We start from the raw sequence: 18,919 nt of genomic DNA on the forward strand, positions 1-18,919 counted from the left end.
ACTTGGCTGGCCCCCAAGGGACGTTGCCTTCCTTCTGCGCCCCCGCCTTCCAGCTTCCCGCTCAGGGGCCGCGAGCCCTGGCCCCTGGCCCTGCGCTGGAGGGCGGCTAGTCGGGCGCGCGCGCCCCCCGCCCGCGGGCCCCTCCCCGCCCGCGGCGCAGCTCCCCCTGCAGCACCTCCCCTCGCTGGGAGGGAGCCGGAGGGGGCTCCCGGCGCCGCGGCGCAGACCTGCTCGGGCCGCGCGCCGCGCCGCTCTCCTACCAGAGCGGCGGCAGTAGCGGCGGCGGCCGCAGGGGGTTCCCGGCGCCCGCAGCTCCTCCTGGGAGCCGAGCGCGCCTCTCCTCGCGCCCGGCATCCCCAGCCAGATCCCCGCGCGCAGCTGCGCGGCCGCCAACATGGATTTGCTCCTGGTGCTGGTGCTCGGGTCCTCGCTCTACCTGCCGGCGGCCGCGGAGTTCGACGGGAGGTGAGTCGGACCCCAGGGCGCCCTCTCCTCCTCCGTCTAGCGCTTCACGTTGCCTGTCCGGGGGTCCCCTCTCCCTGCTGGGTTGCACCATCAAAGAGGCGGCCCCCCTTCCAGAAGATGGGCCACCGCACAGACTCGGCGGGAGGAGAGCCGTCGAAGCGCCGTTTTGGCCAGGGGTTGCCCAGGGTTGGGGAGAGCGCGTCCCCTGCGAGTCCCGGAACCCAGTCGCGGCTCCCGGCGGGGCGAGCCGCCCACCCTCGGCTCCCAGCTTGGGAATTACGGCTGCGAGGGAAGAGAGGCTCGAGCCCGGCGCCGCGGCTCCGAGGACGCGGGGGAGCCGCCAAAGCGCCGCGGATGCGCAGGACATCCCCGGCCAGGAGCTCCCGCTCTGGGTTTAGAGGGCTCTTCGGTGGGGAACTTCCAGGTGGTCGGGGTCAGATCCCGGCTTGGAGCTGTCAGCCGGTGGGGGCGAGGAAGAGACTGGGTCCAGAGGGACCCATTTGCCTTCGCAATTGGTTTTCTTGAGGAAGGAGACTCAAAATAAAGACTGAGGTTGGGGAGTGCTACGTGTTTGTGCGTGTGTGTGTGCGCGCGCGCGCAGGCACACAGCTCCCGTCCCGAGCCCTGGGGCGAGCCCGTCTGCCGCGTGCTCTGACAGGTTCCGACAACCCCAGGCCCGTCGCCGCTGTCACTCAGTCCGTCTTCCAGCGGCAGCTCTCGGCGCTCTCCTCCCGCCGCCGGATCCGCTCCAGCGAGTGATTTAGTGTGTGTGTGCCTGTGTCGGGAGGGAGGGCTTGCTTGGTTACCCCACCAACGTGCATTGACAGACCAGACCCGTCCCGAGCGCCGAGCGCTGCTGGTTGCGCAGACCTGGCAGGAGTAGCCAGCAGAGATTTTAACCTGGGTCACAAGCCATCCAGTCTTCCTCTTTCAGAGACCCCCTGCCCCCGCCAAGTATCTCCCGGCGCAGCCTTTAAAGACTGCCGCACCTGTTTTACTTGCAATCTTGGAACCAATCAATTCCACGACTGATTGGTTTTCTTGTACCTGGAGAGGAACCAAAGGGAACCAGTAGAGCGCTGAGAGAGAAAAGCGCAACCGCTTGTTATCACCTGGTCGGAGGAAATAGAAAGTTTGGGGTTATTTTGTACTTTGGGCTTGGGGGAGTAAGGGGGAGATAAACGAAAGGGGAACTGAAAAGGTTAGGAGCGGTTAAGTAAATATGTGCTGTAAAGCAATCCTTGGCCTACACTCGGGTATGTTGTGCATTTCTTATATGCACGTTTGCAACAAGAAATAATGATTTGAATTTGAATCAAGAAAACAGGATTATGAATAAGTTTTCATGTAGCTTTTAAAATATGTCTAAAACAGCCTATCAAAATAATGATCCTCTGTGGCTAAAAAGTCATTTAGGTGTGAATCTAAACAAGGGAATGATTTACCAAATAAGGTGTCAAAATGGGAGCTGGTGTATATATCGATATTCTGAAATTGAATACATTCTTTAGTCTTTATTTATATTATTGAGGAAGGTAACATGAATTGTTGATTCAGGGAAGTTTCAAAGCACAAGGAAACTTGAGATGATAGCTGCACTTTCAACTCTCCGTGGTTTTAAGCAGACTTCTTTAACTAGTCCTTTTTTTTTTTCTGGGCACTTTTTCAGCCACAGTCATATCTCAAAAAGAGTTCTGGTTCATTTGAGTTTGAGGAAACTCTCCTCTTTCTGCTCCTTCCCAAATCTTTTTATAAGGTAAGAATGTAAGGCAGAAAATGTTTTTCTTTCTGTTTTACATGTTTTATATCATCTCAGTTTATGATGAAATTGGTCAAGTTTTTCCTCCAGGAACAGGTGTCCTCTATGAGGCATCTGTTTTATTTCAAACTTCAGAAACCAACCTGTGAGTGGCAGCCTTGAGAATTCTCGGATTTTAGCTGATGCTATTTCAATTCGAAAAAAGATCTTCCTCTCCCTTTTCCTCCCCTATTCCTGTCGTGTGTGTGTGTGTGTGTGTGTGTTAGTGTCTGAAGTGTGAAATTAAATCATAACAACTATTTCCTTCATCCTTAAATTTCTGCAGACATGATGGAGTTCCTAAAAAACTGTTGGATATTGATTTAAATTTTTTCTTCTGAAATTATAACAAAGAGGAAATGAAATTTTAACTTCAAAATGTATTTATTTTTAATCTTTTTGTTTGATAGGTGGCCCAGACAAATAGTGTCATCAATTGGCCTGTGTCGTTATGGTGGGAGGATTGACTGCTGCTGGGGCTGGGCCCGCCGGTCCTGGGGACAGTGTCAGCGTGAGTATCATCCCCGGGGACCTCCGCATCCTCGGAGGTGGGGCTCTCCACAGTCATTCATGGCTTCACTCTGCACACCAGTGGGCTCATTCCTGAGCAAGGCTTGGTGGTGTGGTTCTGACATGGGAATTTTCTTTTCCTGACTCCTTATTCTGCCCCATTTCTAACCTGAGCCCCCTGGAGTAAGGTGTCAGTTTTGTTATGCACAGAGAGCCACCCGGGATGCTCATTTTAGCATTTGTCCCCAATATCTCCACCTCCTGTTTGCTCATCCAGCTTACTCTTTTCCTTGCTCCAGGCTCTGAAATGGGGATAAGATAATGAGTCTAGACTGTATTTACACTAAACAGACTCTGAACTTCATAGCACTTATAAAATCCTTACCATAGCTGTTGTGGAAAGTGGCCTATTTGTAAATCTTTTTTTGAAGTGAAATTGTATTGACTGTGTTCTCAAGGGACCACCCACTATAATAAAAAAATAGATTATACCTCTGGACACCTCTGAGAAAAACATCATTATTAAGTTCTCTAAGTAAGCAACATCATATATTAAGTGCCAAATCAGAACATTGATTTTTACCTCTTCTATGGATATTTTAGTGGTAGAAATCAGAGATGCAGCATGGAAGTTTGAGAAATTTATTCCCAGCATTTCTTTTTGGATCTCAAAATTTTATCCTATATCCCCTACAAAAATATCTGCTACTGATCCAGTAAACTTCTAGGGCATCTTTAAAGTGCTAGGTTGGGATGTCTGGTGAGATGAGGGCACCTAAGCTGAGTTCCATATAAGCCACTGTGTTATTGCTAATGAGAAAGGGGCTTAGAGGACTGGAGAAGTGCAGTTAGGAAGGCTGGGGCTGGAAAAGGAGGAGCATCCTTAGAGATGTGTTGGCAGTGTGAGGGAGCAGGTAGAAAAACTAGGAGTTTCCTCAGCTATTGTAATCTTTGAGAATTCCACATGATATCTGTCCTTAACTTTGTGAAGGAGGGAGAGTAGAGTCACAGGTTGATGTCCCTGGTTGGGGACGTGCAGGTAACAGGAACTAATGTTTGCCTGCCTGCTTTCTGCAAGCGACGGGGCCAGACCTTTTGCACAGTTGGGTCGTTGCATCTTTTCGTAAACGGAGAGGTCAGTAACTCCAGTTGCTGGTAAACGAAAGAACTGGGCAAACTACTGTGTCCCCCCACTGGTTAGTTTACATTGTTAAGGGGAGATGGTCAAAAAGAAGAGTGTTACCTGGTGGAATATAGTCTTCTGCTAGTCCTACGATGATGTCAGAAGTGTTTGCACAGCTGGAGGCCACAGGAACAGGATCTGAAGAGTACTCAGGCTTTGGCAATCAGAGGGTAAGGAGAGGACCCTGCTCTTAGCCCATACAAGACACAGGCCTTTCCCAAATAAAAAATGAGTAGTTTCTTTGCAGGAATGGAGATAAATGGCCTCCTCCTTCTTTGCTGCCCTAAGTCGCAGATATTCCCATAGTGAATGTGGACATGCTCGGGGTGTGTGCAGGTGCCCAGCCCCACCCAGGACAAGCTGCCTGCTGGCGGGCCCTGAACACAGCAGGTGCATGTACCTGGAGGCAGAGGCGTAGGAGGACAGATGCTCTCTGCCAGATGTGCTGAAAGAACTGCGAGGAGAAAATTCCTCTGTGTCCTAGAGGTCAGCTGATGGTCTTTCCCCAGAAAGAACCTCCAGGAGCTGTCCATGTCTCTTTACCATGTAATTACATTTTCACTAGTATCCACCAGAATGGCAAGTCTGACTTTGAGTGAGTGTACAGACCTTTCAAATTACTGTGGCCTTACAAAATATAAACATCCAAGCAATTTCCTAGTGTTTCACTTTATGCATTGTTGCTTTCTGAGCAGATCTGGGACACTATTTTATTAACTTCTGTACCTTCATTTTGTTTCCAAAAGAATGCAAAGTGGTCAAATTTGATAGTATTTATAGTATTTGATAATATTTGATAGTATTTATCTTTCCCTTCTTGTTACTCCTCAAGAATCTGAGGAAGCTGCAATATGACATGAGTTAATTATTGAAATGGTAGTGTTGTAAAAATGTGTAAGATGGTCCTGTACAGATCACAGTTTATCTTCACTTTGATTTGGTGAAAGTTTGAGAGGACAGCATATGAAGGAACGTGGGCTCTGGAGCTAGCCTGCCTGGGTTTAAATTCCAGTGTCACCTCTTATATGACCTTGAGCAAGTCATTTAACCTCTGTGCTTAATTTTCTTCATCTCTAAAATGGATCTAAAATAGCACAATACCTCATAAGACCGTATGAGTTGTAAATGAGTTATTTGTAAAGCACTTAAAACTATTCCTGGCCCAGAGTAAATGCTACATATTTGGTAAAATTAAAGAAATATAAAGGACTACTGCTATGGAGACAGTGTTACAGGACTGAACATCTCGTGCTGTCAGAATCATTGTTCTCTAGGCATGACACATGTATTTTTACATTCATACTGCCAAAATACAAAATGGTTCCTAGGTCCTCTGTGTTAACAGTAAAATGAAATGCCTTTATTTAGAATGGGCCAGGTGGATCTTTACCATTAATATCGCAGATGGCAAAGTTGTAAAAATGAGCACAAAGATGGATGTTCCCTTGGGTGAGTTTCATTTTTCCAGGACTTCAGAGGGTCCAAATGGCTCTTGTCAGCTCAGAGTTCCCTCTGTCTTTGTTTGTCTATAAACAGGTAGAGGAATGTGGGGTGAGAGGTCAGCTCCAAGTGGGAAGAACAGCATCAAAAAGGCTTGTTAAGGACAAATGGAAAAACCCTGATTAGTTTTTAACAAAAGATTTTGTGAAATGAAAACCTTCGTCAACACGTTTTTTCAAGGAAAATGCCCTGCTGTTCATGAACAATAACGTGGTAATGGATCACCCATAAAAATTCCAAAGAGCTTCTGGGAAATTTAATGTGAAAAATGTTTTTGCCTTTCTGACCCTTAGATAATCTGGGTTCTTTCCCGTGAGGAGCATTCTCTCTTCCTTACAAAGGTGCCCTGGTTCTCGTTTTTTGGAATGATTCACTTAGGAATTTTCCTTCACATCAGCACTGCAAAGAAAAAGGAAACTATTCCCCAGCTGTACACAGAACCTCCCAATTTATCCCTCAGAGGATGTATGTGTAAATTGCGGGGATGGGGGTGGTACCCTCCTTGTTCTCTGTATCAGATCTCATGCCCTTGGGTGAGTGCTTATTCCATTTGGTTGAGCATCACGTGAGACATTGGCTCAATATTCATGGGAGTCAGCTGTATGTATTTACACACAAGGTGCTGCCTTTCATTGTCACACACTCCATCCTCCCCGCTTTCCTGGACTTGCTGGGGGAGGACACCTTGCAGGGGCTTGTGGTGCTCAGCCTCTGCTCCGGCTCACTGTGTCTAACCAGGAAGCCACACTCAGCCAGACTTCCCATCTCTCCCTCTGAAGCTGAGGAAGAAGCAGAGGCTGGCACACAGGTATAGGAGCTGTCCTCCTGCTTCTTGCCTGGGCCACCAACATGTACTCCAGCTTTCTGGCCTGCCTTGGGGGGAGCATGATCTACCCCAGAAATGGAGCACTGGGGGTGAGGGGCTGTTTTCCTAATTCCCTTATAGGCCACACCCTGGCCTCCTTTCTATTCGTTGATTCTTTGCTTTGTATTCCTGACTCATTCTCACACTGTGTTTTTTAATTGTCTTTGGCTTTATCCCTTTCAACTGTTGATGTAGCTTCTTTACTGTAAGGTGAAATAATTCTTGATGTGTGCTCTTAACACACTGATGGTTATGTATTTACAATAAAGCACCTTACTCAGATTGTCACAGAATGTGTGTATCTTGCTCTGTAATTATTCTGTTTCTTAATTTTTTCATCATATTAATGGCACACTTCATTCCAATTATTCTAACAATTTCTCTATTCTTACTAAGCAGAGATCTCTGAAATAAAGACATCCCAGACTTTGTATATTTAATTTAAAGTGCATGCCATGGAACCAGTTCTTCACTAAAAGCACTAGACAATCGGGACACCTGCATTGAGCCCTGGCCTTTTTTATATCTGATTAGCTGTTTAACATTTCTCAGCTGCAGTTTTCCTATTTTACAAGCAGACTTCTAAGGTGCATTGCAGCTCTGAAATCCATCTGAGAAATTCCTTACTGTAGAAAAGAGTGCATAGGATCTAGATACTGTATTTCTATAAGGTTGTCTTTCTCTTTACTTGGAGATTTTGCTGTATATGTGGCTCTGACAATAGTGTTTCTGTTGAAAGCACTTAATAGAGGTGTGAAGAAAAACTCAAAATACAAGTAGTTCCAGGTTTCAATAAAACTCTTCAGTTTCTGACTTCTTTGGCTGTCAGTAAGAAATCTGTGGCTTCTGAAGGAAATTATGTGAATTAGGGTTTTGTATCACTTTTCCTTACAACCAGGCAAAAGCCAGATGGTTATGTTTCTCTGGAGATTTTGGAAAGATGTAAAACCTATACCTAGAGTTCAATTTTGCTTTATTAGTTCTAAACCTTGTTTCTGCCTCCTCCCTGAGGTTAGAAAAGGTTACAACTGTACAGATGTCATGTAAAGTGAAAATTTTGGATTCTTATCAATCTTAGATCCATGTACAGGTTAATTCAACAGAGGGACTGAGAAACTAATTCATGCTGAAGTTATGTTGGACTTGTCAAATAATTGTCTAATGATTGCGGAAAGAAAAATGAGCAAATTGTTGAATTAATTCTTTTTTATTTCAAAGGAAAAAGCTTAGTTTATGCAAGTAAATTTAATTTAGTAAATGGAACATTTAAGTTTCATGTTGTATTCCTTACTTGTACCTGTGTTCAGAAACAGCCTCATAAATGGAACATGATTTATTAATTTTTTTCTCCCTATGCTGGTCATTGGCTTCCTGTCACTAGTCACAAAATTATATAGGTTATACCTTTATTGGATTATTTAGATTTTGAATACTAAAATCATCTAGAGTAAATAAATACTGGAGTTGTCTTTGAAGGCCACACAGTATCTCCAGAAGGAGGCTGTGCCTGGTGACTAGCTTCCATTTGTAGTTAACAACTATGGCAATCCCACTGGACAAGAATGAGCATTTTATAGATAAAGCTTTTCTGTCCTGCACAGCGGCATGTACCCCAGGAATAACTGGGGGTCTCAAGGCAGGTTGTGTTGCCCAGAGCCACACAGAAGGTTGCTGCAGGTCCTGGGAGAGCTTCCTGGAGCTGAGCACACTTGACTGTCTTAATGTTTATTAGCTTCCTTCTCTAATTTTTGGGATGAGAATGTAGACTCAGGTTCTTTCTTTCTCTTTCTTTTTTTTTTAGGTAGGAATAAAAGTAAGGCAGTGGGCAATCATAACTACTCTCTGCACTACACCTGAATTGCCATATCCTTGGAAAGTGAAGTTTTTGATTAAGATTCTTCAACCAGCACTTTCCATGAAAAGGTTATTTAAGAACACCATGTACTTTGGGTAACTTCAAGTGGTCTTGGAATGTAGATTCCAAACTAAGGTGAAAGCAGTTTGACCTCTTCAGACAGGGAGTTCTGAGTGTGTGTAAGAGAAAGATAAGTTTCACAGAAATTACTTCGGTCCTTCATTCTTTTCCCCCATTAAAACTGATCTTTATATAATACTGTGACAATTTACTAATTTCCTAAGAGCCCCTCACGAAGTTCATCTGGGCAGGTCTTAACCTTCATAGCTTATTAGACATTTTAGTACTTTGCAAGCTGGGAGGTCATGACAAAGGGAAGTAAGTACTTGAGCTGCCTTCAAATCCCTGCCACCGGGCTCTGCCGCTGGAGAGAAGAGCTCATGTGCACGTGCGCTGGCACCAGGAGGCACTTCTGGCTGCAGAAACAACACTGCTCAAAACTTTCTGATAAGTCCTGAAAAATATAGGCATGCTTTTTTCCCCATTTCCCCCATTACATCAGTGTAATAGACAGCATTTCTGCATGGTGCTTTTTATCTGTAGAATTCAAGCTATATGCATTTTTGAGCCAGTTGAATCAACTGGATGCTTTTAAAGTGATAATCCAGTGATGCTGAGTGATTTTATGCAGCATTTTGCACTGAGTAATGGAACATATTCATCACAGGACAGGGCCTTTATCACAGGGGAGATGAGAGAGGAGAGAAGCGTGCTAATGGTCTCCCCCCTCCTTCCCTACCACCACACAGAGATACTGTTGCCCCTTTCCCACCAATTTTGTGCAGGTTTATAAAATGTTCCCATCAATCTTTTAAAAATATTTATTCATAAGAGAAAAGGCATTCATTTCCTCAAATACCCCTTTTCAGAGCAATAACTATAAGCAGCTTTTTTGTGTACCTTTCTGAAATGTTTTACATACTTATGGCAAATTCCTATATATCTCCTCCCTTATCTCTTTTATGAAATTAAAATATGCTCTATACACTGTTCTGTACATTGGTTCTTTTTCTTAACAATACATCTTGAAAGGCTCTCTTTATCATCAGTACATGAAGAGCCTGCTCACCTTTTTATGGATTTATAGTATTCCAGTGTATAACTACCCCATATTTCATTAACCAGTTTCTTATTGCTGGACATTTATATTGATTCTAGTCTTTTACTAAATACAAACAATTCTAAAATAAGTAACCATGAACATACAATGAAAAAAACATTGTTTTGCTTGTGTTTTTGTATTTCTGCAAGATAACTTTTTATATGTGACTAAATGGCTTAAACATTTGTAATTTTTACCAGTTGGCCAATGGTTTCTTACTTGTGAATAAGTAGATAATGGGACTGAAATGCTGACCGAAGTTTGCTGTATTGTTAATTGAAGGCCAGTCCATATATGTATATATATATTTTTTCTTTTTAGTCCATGTATCTTAGAGACCAGTCATCAGTTGATGGAGTTGGTAATCCAGAGGCATATTGTGAATAGAGTGCAGATAGGTGTCTCTTATGATCCAGGATAAAGAGGTTCTGCAAAGAAATCAGTGGGAAAATTGCTTATATCAACTTTGTATGAGTTATTGTTTTCATCAGTATATAAGCAATTTTGCCACTTTCTTATTTCCAAGGAAATTATGACTTGGGATAAGAGATGAAATACAAACATTGCTCCCAGTCATCATTTATCCTACTTATGCTGTTACATGGACTGAAGGCCAGTGAACTGAGGAACAGCACCACCCCTGCCCAGTGCTCATTCCCTCAAAGCTCCTGATGGTCACAGGTGTGCACGAAGTCAATCTGACCCTTAGTTGTTACCCTAGTTCACCTGGATCTCATGGAAGCCTGCCTGACTTAAGCCACTTAGGCTTGGATAGACTCCAGGCAGAGTCTGTGGTAAGTATGCTCGTGTCCCCACCCAGACCCAGGCTTAACTCCCTTTCCCTGGGGTGTGAGGAAGGGCTGATGCTCAGGCAATCGGGAAGCCCTGGGGGCAGTGGAACCTGGGATCCCGCTGCACACACGCCCTAGGAGAATCTCTCAGAACAGAGGAATAGCTTGATGTGTGTCTTGAGAGGGCACCAATGCAGAGGGCATCTCCAGGGGAGAAGCACAGAAGGGGCTTTGAATGCCTTTTCTCGAAATCAGGATCAGTCAAGAACGTAGCCTGTCTGAGAAGTGTCACTTTATATCAGCCTGGAGCAGAGCTGAGTTTACGTTGCCAGGGCCAAGATCTTCCACTTCATGGGAACAAATAAATAACCAGTTCTCAAAGATAGTAGGATGTAGTCAAGATACTTTGGCTTGAAAAAATTTCAGTACTAGTCACTGATTATAAAAAAATACTAGTAGCATAGGCCTAATGTAATTGACAGAGCATTCCTAGGAATCTACCAGGATAAATTATTTGCAAAATGTATACCAAGTTACTAAAAATTGGTGAGTTACAAGATATACAGTTCAGTTAAATAATATCAGATATAAATAAACCTTCCATTTTAAAGCACTAAATGTTCCTTTTAAGTTTTCTGATTTCATCATTGAATTGCTACTAATGCATAATTAAAGATATAATTATGGTCATAATAGAATCGATAATAAATTCCTAATAAAGCCAATATAAAGGAGCACATTTAAGCCCAGATATGATAAAATAGTATGTGTCATAAAACAGTGACAGATATCTATGTGTTCATCCTATATTCTTTCATAGATTCTCCAAGAATTTCAGTTTTAACTTAGTCTGATGAAATGCTGCTAAGTCAACTTGTCACGATGGAAAAACAGGTGAATAATCAAAATGGTTTCTTAGCTTTAGAATATAGATTTTGGGAGAAGAAACAGGTTTTTCCCTAGTTATATTGAATTAAAGGCCCTCATTTCCTGCCATTTATTAACTAAAGGCTGCAGGTAGCCATGGTAGGTACTAGATGTCAGGGAAGAGCCAGTTTGGTTAAGGATTTGTCATAGATGATATGAATGCAGGTAATCTAGAGTCAACTAAACATTAAACCAGAACACTTCATTTGGACAATATCTTGTTGATCATGGTAAATTAATGATCTAAATTCTCCAGAACTGAGATTGTTTTCCTATTATAACATCATCACATCACAAGATCGAGGTTGCCTTTCATAGATACTGTTGACTTTCTGAAATTTTAAGAACTATGTCATCACAGTTTAAATATGTGCTAACGTACACAAAGGAAGAAACAATTGGAATTTTTAGATTTATGCTTATTTTGCCCAAAACAATGTTGTTCTTCAAGAATCTTAAGCCTTGTTTTCATATATCAGGGTTCTCAAACTCAGTTTCTATGAGAAACCCTAAATGTGCTGTTAAATTTACAGGAAGTAACTCCACAGGTAGACTTTCCAAATGTAAGCTTCCTGTCACCCAAAATATTTTTCTAAAGCCTCTGGAACCTTCTGTGTTATTTCAGTATTAAGATTTTATAGGTACTTGGTCATTATCTGCCAAGTGTTTACATGCCAACAAAATAGCAAATACTAGAAAACACAAATTGTAGCTCATGCCTAGTTATGCTTTTTTTAAAGTACATGGGTGTTTGGAATGGATTTTATATTATATACACTTACTGTGATAACAGTTTCTACTGGATAAATTGTTCCATGTGCTTCCATAACTATTTCAGGTGTTTCGAATAGGTAGTGGTGCTTTCAACGTCCTTTGTCCTTTGGATTGAGTTTTAAAATGACTGATGAATTAAAAGATTCATTGTATCTTGGTGTCCATGTATGACCAAGAATTAAGACATTCCCATGTGAGGTTTCATATCCTAAAGTTGAAATGTTTTTTGAAACAAGTTGGGGAAAGAAAATATAAAATTGTGAAAAAATAATTTGTAGATTTGCTAAACCTTCTCTGATCTTGTAAGGAAGTCTGGTGAATTCTGTAGCTTTAGTACCAGTAAAGTAGTAGATTGAATGTTGGACTCATCCAAAGTCTTACTCAGAATGCTATTTGTGGGATCTCTTGTCCTGGATGCTGGCCCTATAAACCTGCAGAGTTGGACAGTTGTCTATGAATAGAGTTTGCCAGGCTAGTATCAACTTGTTTGACAATGAGAAATACAGCATGAAATTTAAGGTTGGGGTGTGGGGAACTTTCTAGACTTAGCTACTTTTCCTAGCTAAAGATGAGGCTTGAGAGACAGAAGTACCATGTCAGGGAAGACCTTTCCCTTTCTTGCATGTACCTGACATTTGTCACCTGTAAGGAAGTGCATGTTTCATGTTGTGCTCTTTGCTTAAGAGGCTGTGTGACTCCTATCTGGGTTGTGTAAATTCATCAGTCATCTTAGTCTGAAGTATTTTATTATTTCCTTTACAAAGGTTATGCTTGGCCTAACATTTGGGCATTTTACAATCTTTTACAGTAAATTCAGCTGTACACCAGAAGACAGGCATACCTTTGGATAACAAGTGGACTTATTAGTTCCTTAGGTTTTTTATTCCTTATTTTCTTACACTGTCCAAAGCCCAGGATTGACTCCAAATCTGTAAACCTGTGTTTTACAGGCAAGAAAAAGTAATCCCCTTATTAGTTTCTGTAGTTTGTATTAGTCACAGTTTCATAAAATCATCAGAGTGCTTATTATTTTTAACCATGCCTAATATTACTGAGAACCCTCACTTGTGTCACTGAGACCCCTTATCTGAAGCAGTGGTTCTCGGGCAAGTTGATCATAGACTGTAACTGAGTGCTTTCACTGACAACAATGCATGTATTTACTACTGTGGCTATTTACAATGGCTATGGAGGAAGCAGATTGCCAGGAGAAAATGGGACAGATTTTTCTATTCTGTTATGTGCTGCTAATGAATCCTGTTTTAGTGGCTCTCACAGTGGAGTTTATACCACAAAAAAATACATGTAGGGCATTTATTTTTGGTAACTTTCACAAAAATTGTGGTGATGGTTGTCTCTGAAAATGTCCTTATACATTGATAGAGAATAGATCCGAGAAACTTCCTGTAACTAATCTATTCCAGGTTTAACATTGCTTTGATTTAAAGTGCAGTTTTGTATAGTTTTAAAAGACAAATTTTAAAATATGGAACATTGTTAAAATTTCATGCTAGAAGTCTTATTTAATGGATACACATACTGATACCATAAAATTTACTAAATCTGTGTGTGTCAAGGCTAATTTATGTTAAGTAGAGGAATGTGACCCCCCTTTAAGATATGATGCAAATAAGCTATACAGAACTGTTGGCTGCTTGGTACTAACATGACTACTTAGAAAATAATGATGTTTGCTATTCTTTATTGTTTCACCTTTATTTAAAATCATTTAATATATTTTTCTTGATAAATTAGATTACTCAAAATTGGCAATTAAAGAATATTAAAGAAACGGTATCCTTTTATATTTTTCTCTTCTGATAATAACCAAAGACTAAACAATTTTCCTTAATATGTGATCCAGAATATAATTTGCAATTTATGTTTTGACTTATTTTCAGTTTTTTTGCTTAGATTGACCCTGATACAGTTTAAGAAATGTGTCAATATCGAGATATGGTGAGTTCTTTTAAAGTTTAACAACAGCAATAAAAATAAAACACTAATTTATTATAAACCTAACCAACATGAAAAAAAAAATCCTCTAATAACTAGGTGCAATGTGTGCTTTTAAAAATACAGAGCAGTCATTCTGGATTGCTAGTTAAATTATTACTTTGATTGAATCAAATTGAACTTAGATTTTTTTTTCTTCTGATATTACTCAAAAGATGGCTCCATTTTTATTTTAAATTATACAAATAAATACACAAATTGAAAGTTAAAATGAATATTCTATGCTTTAAGAGGAGGGAAAGTGTTCATCTAAGAGAGAAATTATAAGATCATCTCTTTCCTTACTTCTAGGATTTCTAGGCCGGTCGAACCCTGACCATTATTAGCAGCGTTTCAGGTTTCTTCCATTTACTTTCATTAAACTGGGTTATTTATGTATCTTCAAGTGAAATGGCTGAGCTTTCTTGGCAATTCTTGTTGCTATCCACAACCAAAGCAGCCATGCAGAAGATAATGCTGTGAGAAGGAAAGAAAAAAACCTTAATATTTCTTCCTCAAGGCTGGAGAAGGGGAACATACAGTGTGGAAGGAACAGGTAAGTGAAGGTGTGTCAGTTCCAAACCTACCAGCATTGGTTACTAATTGACCAAAAGTTTTAATTTTTTTCAGATATTTTGTCCAACACTCATTTAAATAAAAGGATACTGTCTCTTGGAACCAAAAATTAATATTCTGAAAATGAAAAATTGGATTGGAAGGTACAGTGTCACAAAAGGTCTGAAATATTTTAATGTAGAATTTGGACTATGAAAGAATAGCACAACTTCAATTATTGGGAACTATTTTTGTTACAAAATGTTTTTTAATGTCAAAATGGTGACTAAAATATTACTATTTTAAACATGTCCTAGATTTTTTTTTTGTTTCAGAAGAGCACTGAGAGTTGAATATGTGTAAGTCTCCGGGAATGTAACAAGTTGATAAATACCCAAGTCCAGCCTTCTTACAGAGAAAAGATCTGGAATTTCTTTTTTTGGACATTTGTTTTGCAGCTTTCTACGTCTTAAGGCAGAGAATAGCCAAGATAAGGTGCCAGCTCAAAGGTTAGAAGAACATATTTCTTGAAATAATTTTGGCTAATCTATGTCATGAAAGGCATAACATCTAAATAGTAACTTCACAAAGCTACCAATAAACTTACCATTAGTTGTGTTTTTGAGTTGCCTTTTGTGGAAATAACTATATTCTTTAGAGGTAATGTTTATGCATAATCATACTAAGTTACTTTTATTTTAGTTATTACATTAAACTTTTCCCTTTCAGTTTATAATTCCTTTCTCCTGTTTTATGAATCTAATAAATTGACCTCCATTCTAACCTAAAGGACAGTTTATATTTTTAATACTTAAAGAAGCAAATAAAATAAAGCCCACCAAATGAAATTACTAACACCAGGCTACCATTAACCTGGGAGAATTGTACCATATCTCATATTCATTAATTTTCCATGGAAAAATTCAGGTAAGAAATATTTTTATTGTATAAAATATATGCAGTGTTATAATACACCTATGAGATTACATGCTTTTGTTTTGGTACATAAGGGCTCCTGTTAAAAATATCTTCAGAAGTGAATAATGTCACTTAACAAATCACCTTTTATAATACTTTATTGGGAAATTTTGGTGAAATATGTGAAATTCTATTTAATAGAACTGGTGCCAAGAAGACAATGTACTTTAAACTGATAGATGAAAGATCCTATTGCATGTCATAGAAAGTTTTTAAGGGAGGATTTTAGTAGAAACATTTGGGAACAAAATTGATAGTGCTAGAAATAAAAGTTAAAGAATTTCTTTGTTTAGGGAGACAAAAATGTCAAAGTGCATGTTTCTTATAATTACTAACAGGTACAGGATTAACTAGCAGAGCTGTGGCTAATGTTAGGGAGGCAACACCAAAGAAAGAGTAGATACTGAGTTCTGTCACCAGTAGATCTCGGTTCAGGACCTCTTCCTGTGACTTACCAACTATGAAGTACTAGACATTTCACTTTAATGAGCCACAATTTTCTGATCTTTATACCTACTTTGCCAGGCTGTTGCTGGATGGAAATGCCTGGTGCAGACCAGTTCTTGGTAAATGTTTGCTGCTGTTAGTGCACGGTTAATATATAGAATACAAATGTACAACTGTGGGCACCCTAGGGCCCATCAGTATCCATGGTATAGGATGTTTTTAAGTACATTTTGTTTACCACACCCATCTTTTAGAGAAGTAGAAAATATCTCAAATTACTCCTTTCTAAAATAAAAACTTTCATTGGATAGCTGTCTGCACTTCTGAACCATTCCTTTCCTACTTCTCTGAGAATATCCACGTGCAGACCTCAAGAGTGGAGTATGGCTTTGGTTACTGACCCAAAGGAAAAAGGACTAGAAGAAACTAGAATTGTAGAGTTCAGTTAGAGTTTCTGTGTGTGTATTTGACATACACTTATTTGACAATCCAAAATTGTATGTAGAGTTGCTGTGATTTATTCAACAAACATTTTGAGTGCTTACAAGAGTCAAGAAGCTAAGTTAGGTGCTGAGAGAAACAAAGATGAATCAAACAAGGACACTTGCTTGCAAGGAGCTCTTTTGGTAAGATGGTTGTCTCTCATTCATTCCAAGATTCTAAATTAGGAAAGAGTTGGGGATGAAGAGTTGGGGTTGTTGAGAGGAAGAACATTTCCTACTGGAGAGGATTTCCAAGGAAGATCTCATGGACTTGGTGGCTCTTGGTGGATTCATTCATTCAGCAGATGTGTTGAGTCTGTTCCCTGCCTGATCTTAGGCCAGCCACTGCAAATACTACCTGCAAGACGGAACAGCATGCACGTCATTCACTGTCAGTGTTGAAGGCCCACCGATGGTGACAATACTGGATGGGAAGTCTGTTTTGATACAGGACACTGTGAAAGTATATCTCAGGAGGGTAGTATTCCAGCCCGGCAGTGATGGAGTGGTGGCCCAGCTAAATTCTAAGCTATGTCCAAGGAAGGGCACCCTGGCCAGACTGAAAATGCGGAGTGAGGGGCACAATCCAGGAAGTGTGAGAACCGTAATCCGGCCCTGGGATATATGTTGGAAGTATATCCAGTGAGAGATTTGGTGGGAGAAGTAGGAATGGGCTGATGCATGCAAGGCCTTTCATGTCATCTTAAGTAGATTAGCCTTTATCCCAAAGCTGTAGGGGAGAGTGTTGTGATGATTGTAAGCAGGAAAATTATATAACCAAATTTATATTTCAGGAGTTACAGGCTGGTGCTAATGGGTCAAATCTAGCGTACAGGTGAATCTAGTTTCACTCACAGGGCATTTTAACATTTTCTGAAATAGTTGCCAGTGTCTCACAACAAACATGAGTATCAAGCTTTGTTAAAAAAGCAGTGGTTCTGTGTTGTTGTGAAGATGTTGCTTAGCAGCTGCCCCATTTGGAAAAAAGCATGTTCTCCAGTTTACCATGGGGCCCACTTCTTCAGGGCGAATGCCTGGGACCTGTAGGCACTGAGGTTCTGGGGCCAATTTCTGAATGTTTTCCTCATTGGCAATTTAGAGAACAGCTATTTGAGGTTTAGGACTAGAGGCTATTAGAGAAACCAGGTCTTGTTTTAGGCAGTTGTGGTAGGAATAGAGGGGATAGGGTTTGAAGGATATTAAAGTGAGGTGTGCCACGTTAGGACAGCGGGGAGCACGCCTCGCAGGCTGCTACTGCTTGTACGGCAGCTGCCTGCCTCTGTGAACTGTGTTTTTGAGAAATTTATCTACCTTTCTGAGCAGTAGCTTCTTTTTTGGTAAAATGGAGAGAAAAGCCCTACTTCACAGGGTTTTTATGAGGATAAATGAGAAAATGCTTACACAGCACTTAGCTCAATCACTGGCTTGGGGTTTCAGTAAAGTGGTAGCTGGTGATGGTGACGATGGTTGTAAGAAAGGAGGACGATGGGCTCAAGGACGACACCCGTTTCTGGTGTGTTACTCGGTGAGCCAGAGAAGATGGCGGAAAGGCACGTGACGACTTGTGTGTTGGATGTGACGTGTGTGCAGGCCCTGTGCGACCTTCAAGTGGAGACACGTTCTGTGTGGTTGGGTTCTGGCGTCTGGAGCCCGGGGGCAAGGTTTGAGCAGGACACAGGCTGCGATTTGATCATCTGTCTACCGCTGCCCTACTCAGACCTCCATTCCCTTCCATCCCCTTCAGGCAGCATCGATAAGCATCACAAGCACCTCTATAAAGGAACAACTTTCAACAGAATTGGAAGTCTGTAGGAGAGGAAAATGCTGTTACAGGTTGGCTGAAATATGATCTAAGAGCTTTACCTTCTTGCCAACAATTCTTTCCAGTTTACTATTTTGGCCTCCAGTTGAAAGAAACGAATAATTCAACATTTGTGTATATCAGGACTGGAGAAAAAGTCTACAAACATGTTATTATTTTTCCCCTTTTGATTGCTCTTTTCTGCTTTACATCACTATCACTTCTAATTCTAAGCAAATATGCAGCTACAAGTGAATCAGTGCTAGGAACAAGTGGCCACATTTACTTTTGAAATTTGCATCCTTTCTTACCTGAACATACTGAAAACCAGCCCTGCTTCAAGTCCTGGCTCGAATGCTACCTTCTCCTCTCTGCCTGTGGACGTTAGACGACGGCCCCTCTTCTTCCTCTGAATTTAGTTGTAGCACTTGCATGGAGCCTCTCATGCTGCCCTATATTCTTGTTATTTGTGGATCTATATCATCTGTTCTGAGATTCTGAGAGACCGTTAGTTCCCGAAAGCTGGGGGACTGAGTCTTATACATCTTTATATCCGGTGCAGTAGCTTCCTCAGTGCCTAGTCTAGTTCTGTAGACTTTGGAAGGTGTAAGCATCAGGCACTTCGGTATGAAAGGGATAAAAAAAGATGAACATGATGCAATCTTAATAAGCAGATTGGTTTTTAGGAAAGACAGTTTACTGGGAAAATGAATGTATTTCATTTGTCTGCCTATCTTAGGACCTTATTACATACCACAGATCTTAACTCGTGATTACAGTTCCAAGAAGAAATCAATTTACATGCTTGAAAATGCATAAAATGTAATCTGG

At 41.0% G+C, this 18,919-nt stretch overlaps 1 protein-coding gene across 6 annotated transcripts in view; it reads left to right on the plus strand.

Annotated features, from left to right (window-relative positions):
- The first annotated feature begins 215 nt into the window (after positions 1–215).
- NPNT (nephronectin) overlaps positions 216–18,919 on the plus strand; it is a 74,603-nt gene continuing 55,899 nt past the window's right edge. Inside the window, exons 1-3 of one of the 6 annotated variants that reach the window (XM_057502504.1) lie at positions 216–465; positions 2,674–2,774; positions 14,839–14,889. In XM_057502504.1, coding sequence (XP_057358487.1) covers positions 395–465; positions 2,674–2,774; positions 14,839–14,889 — 223 coding nt within the window. In that variant the 5' untranslated portion in view covers positions 216–394. The remainder of the gene's footprint in view (positions 466–2,673; positions 2,775–14,838; positions 14,890–18,919) is intronic. The other 5 variants (XM_057502503.1, XM_036907116.2, XM_036907120.2 and 2 more) reach the window with 5 other exon arrangements.

The sequence above is a fragment of the Manis pentadactyla genome, chromosome 5 (assembly GCF_030020395.1).
Source record: "Manis pentadactyla isolate mManPen7 chromosome 5, mManPen7.hap1, whole genome shotgun sequence".
Taxonomy (NCBI): Eukaryota; Metazoa; Chordata; class Mammalia; order Pholidota; family Manidae; genus Manis; species Manis pentadactyla.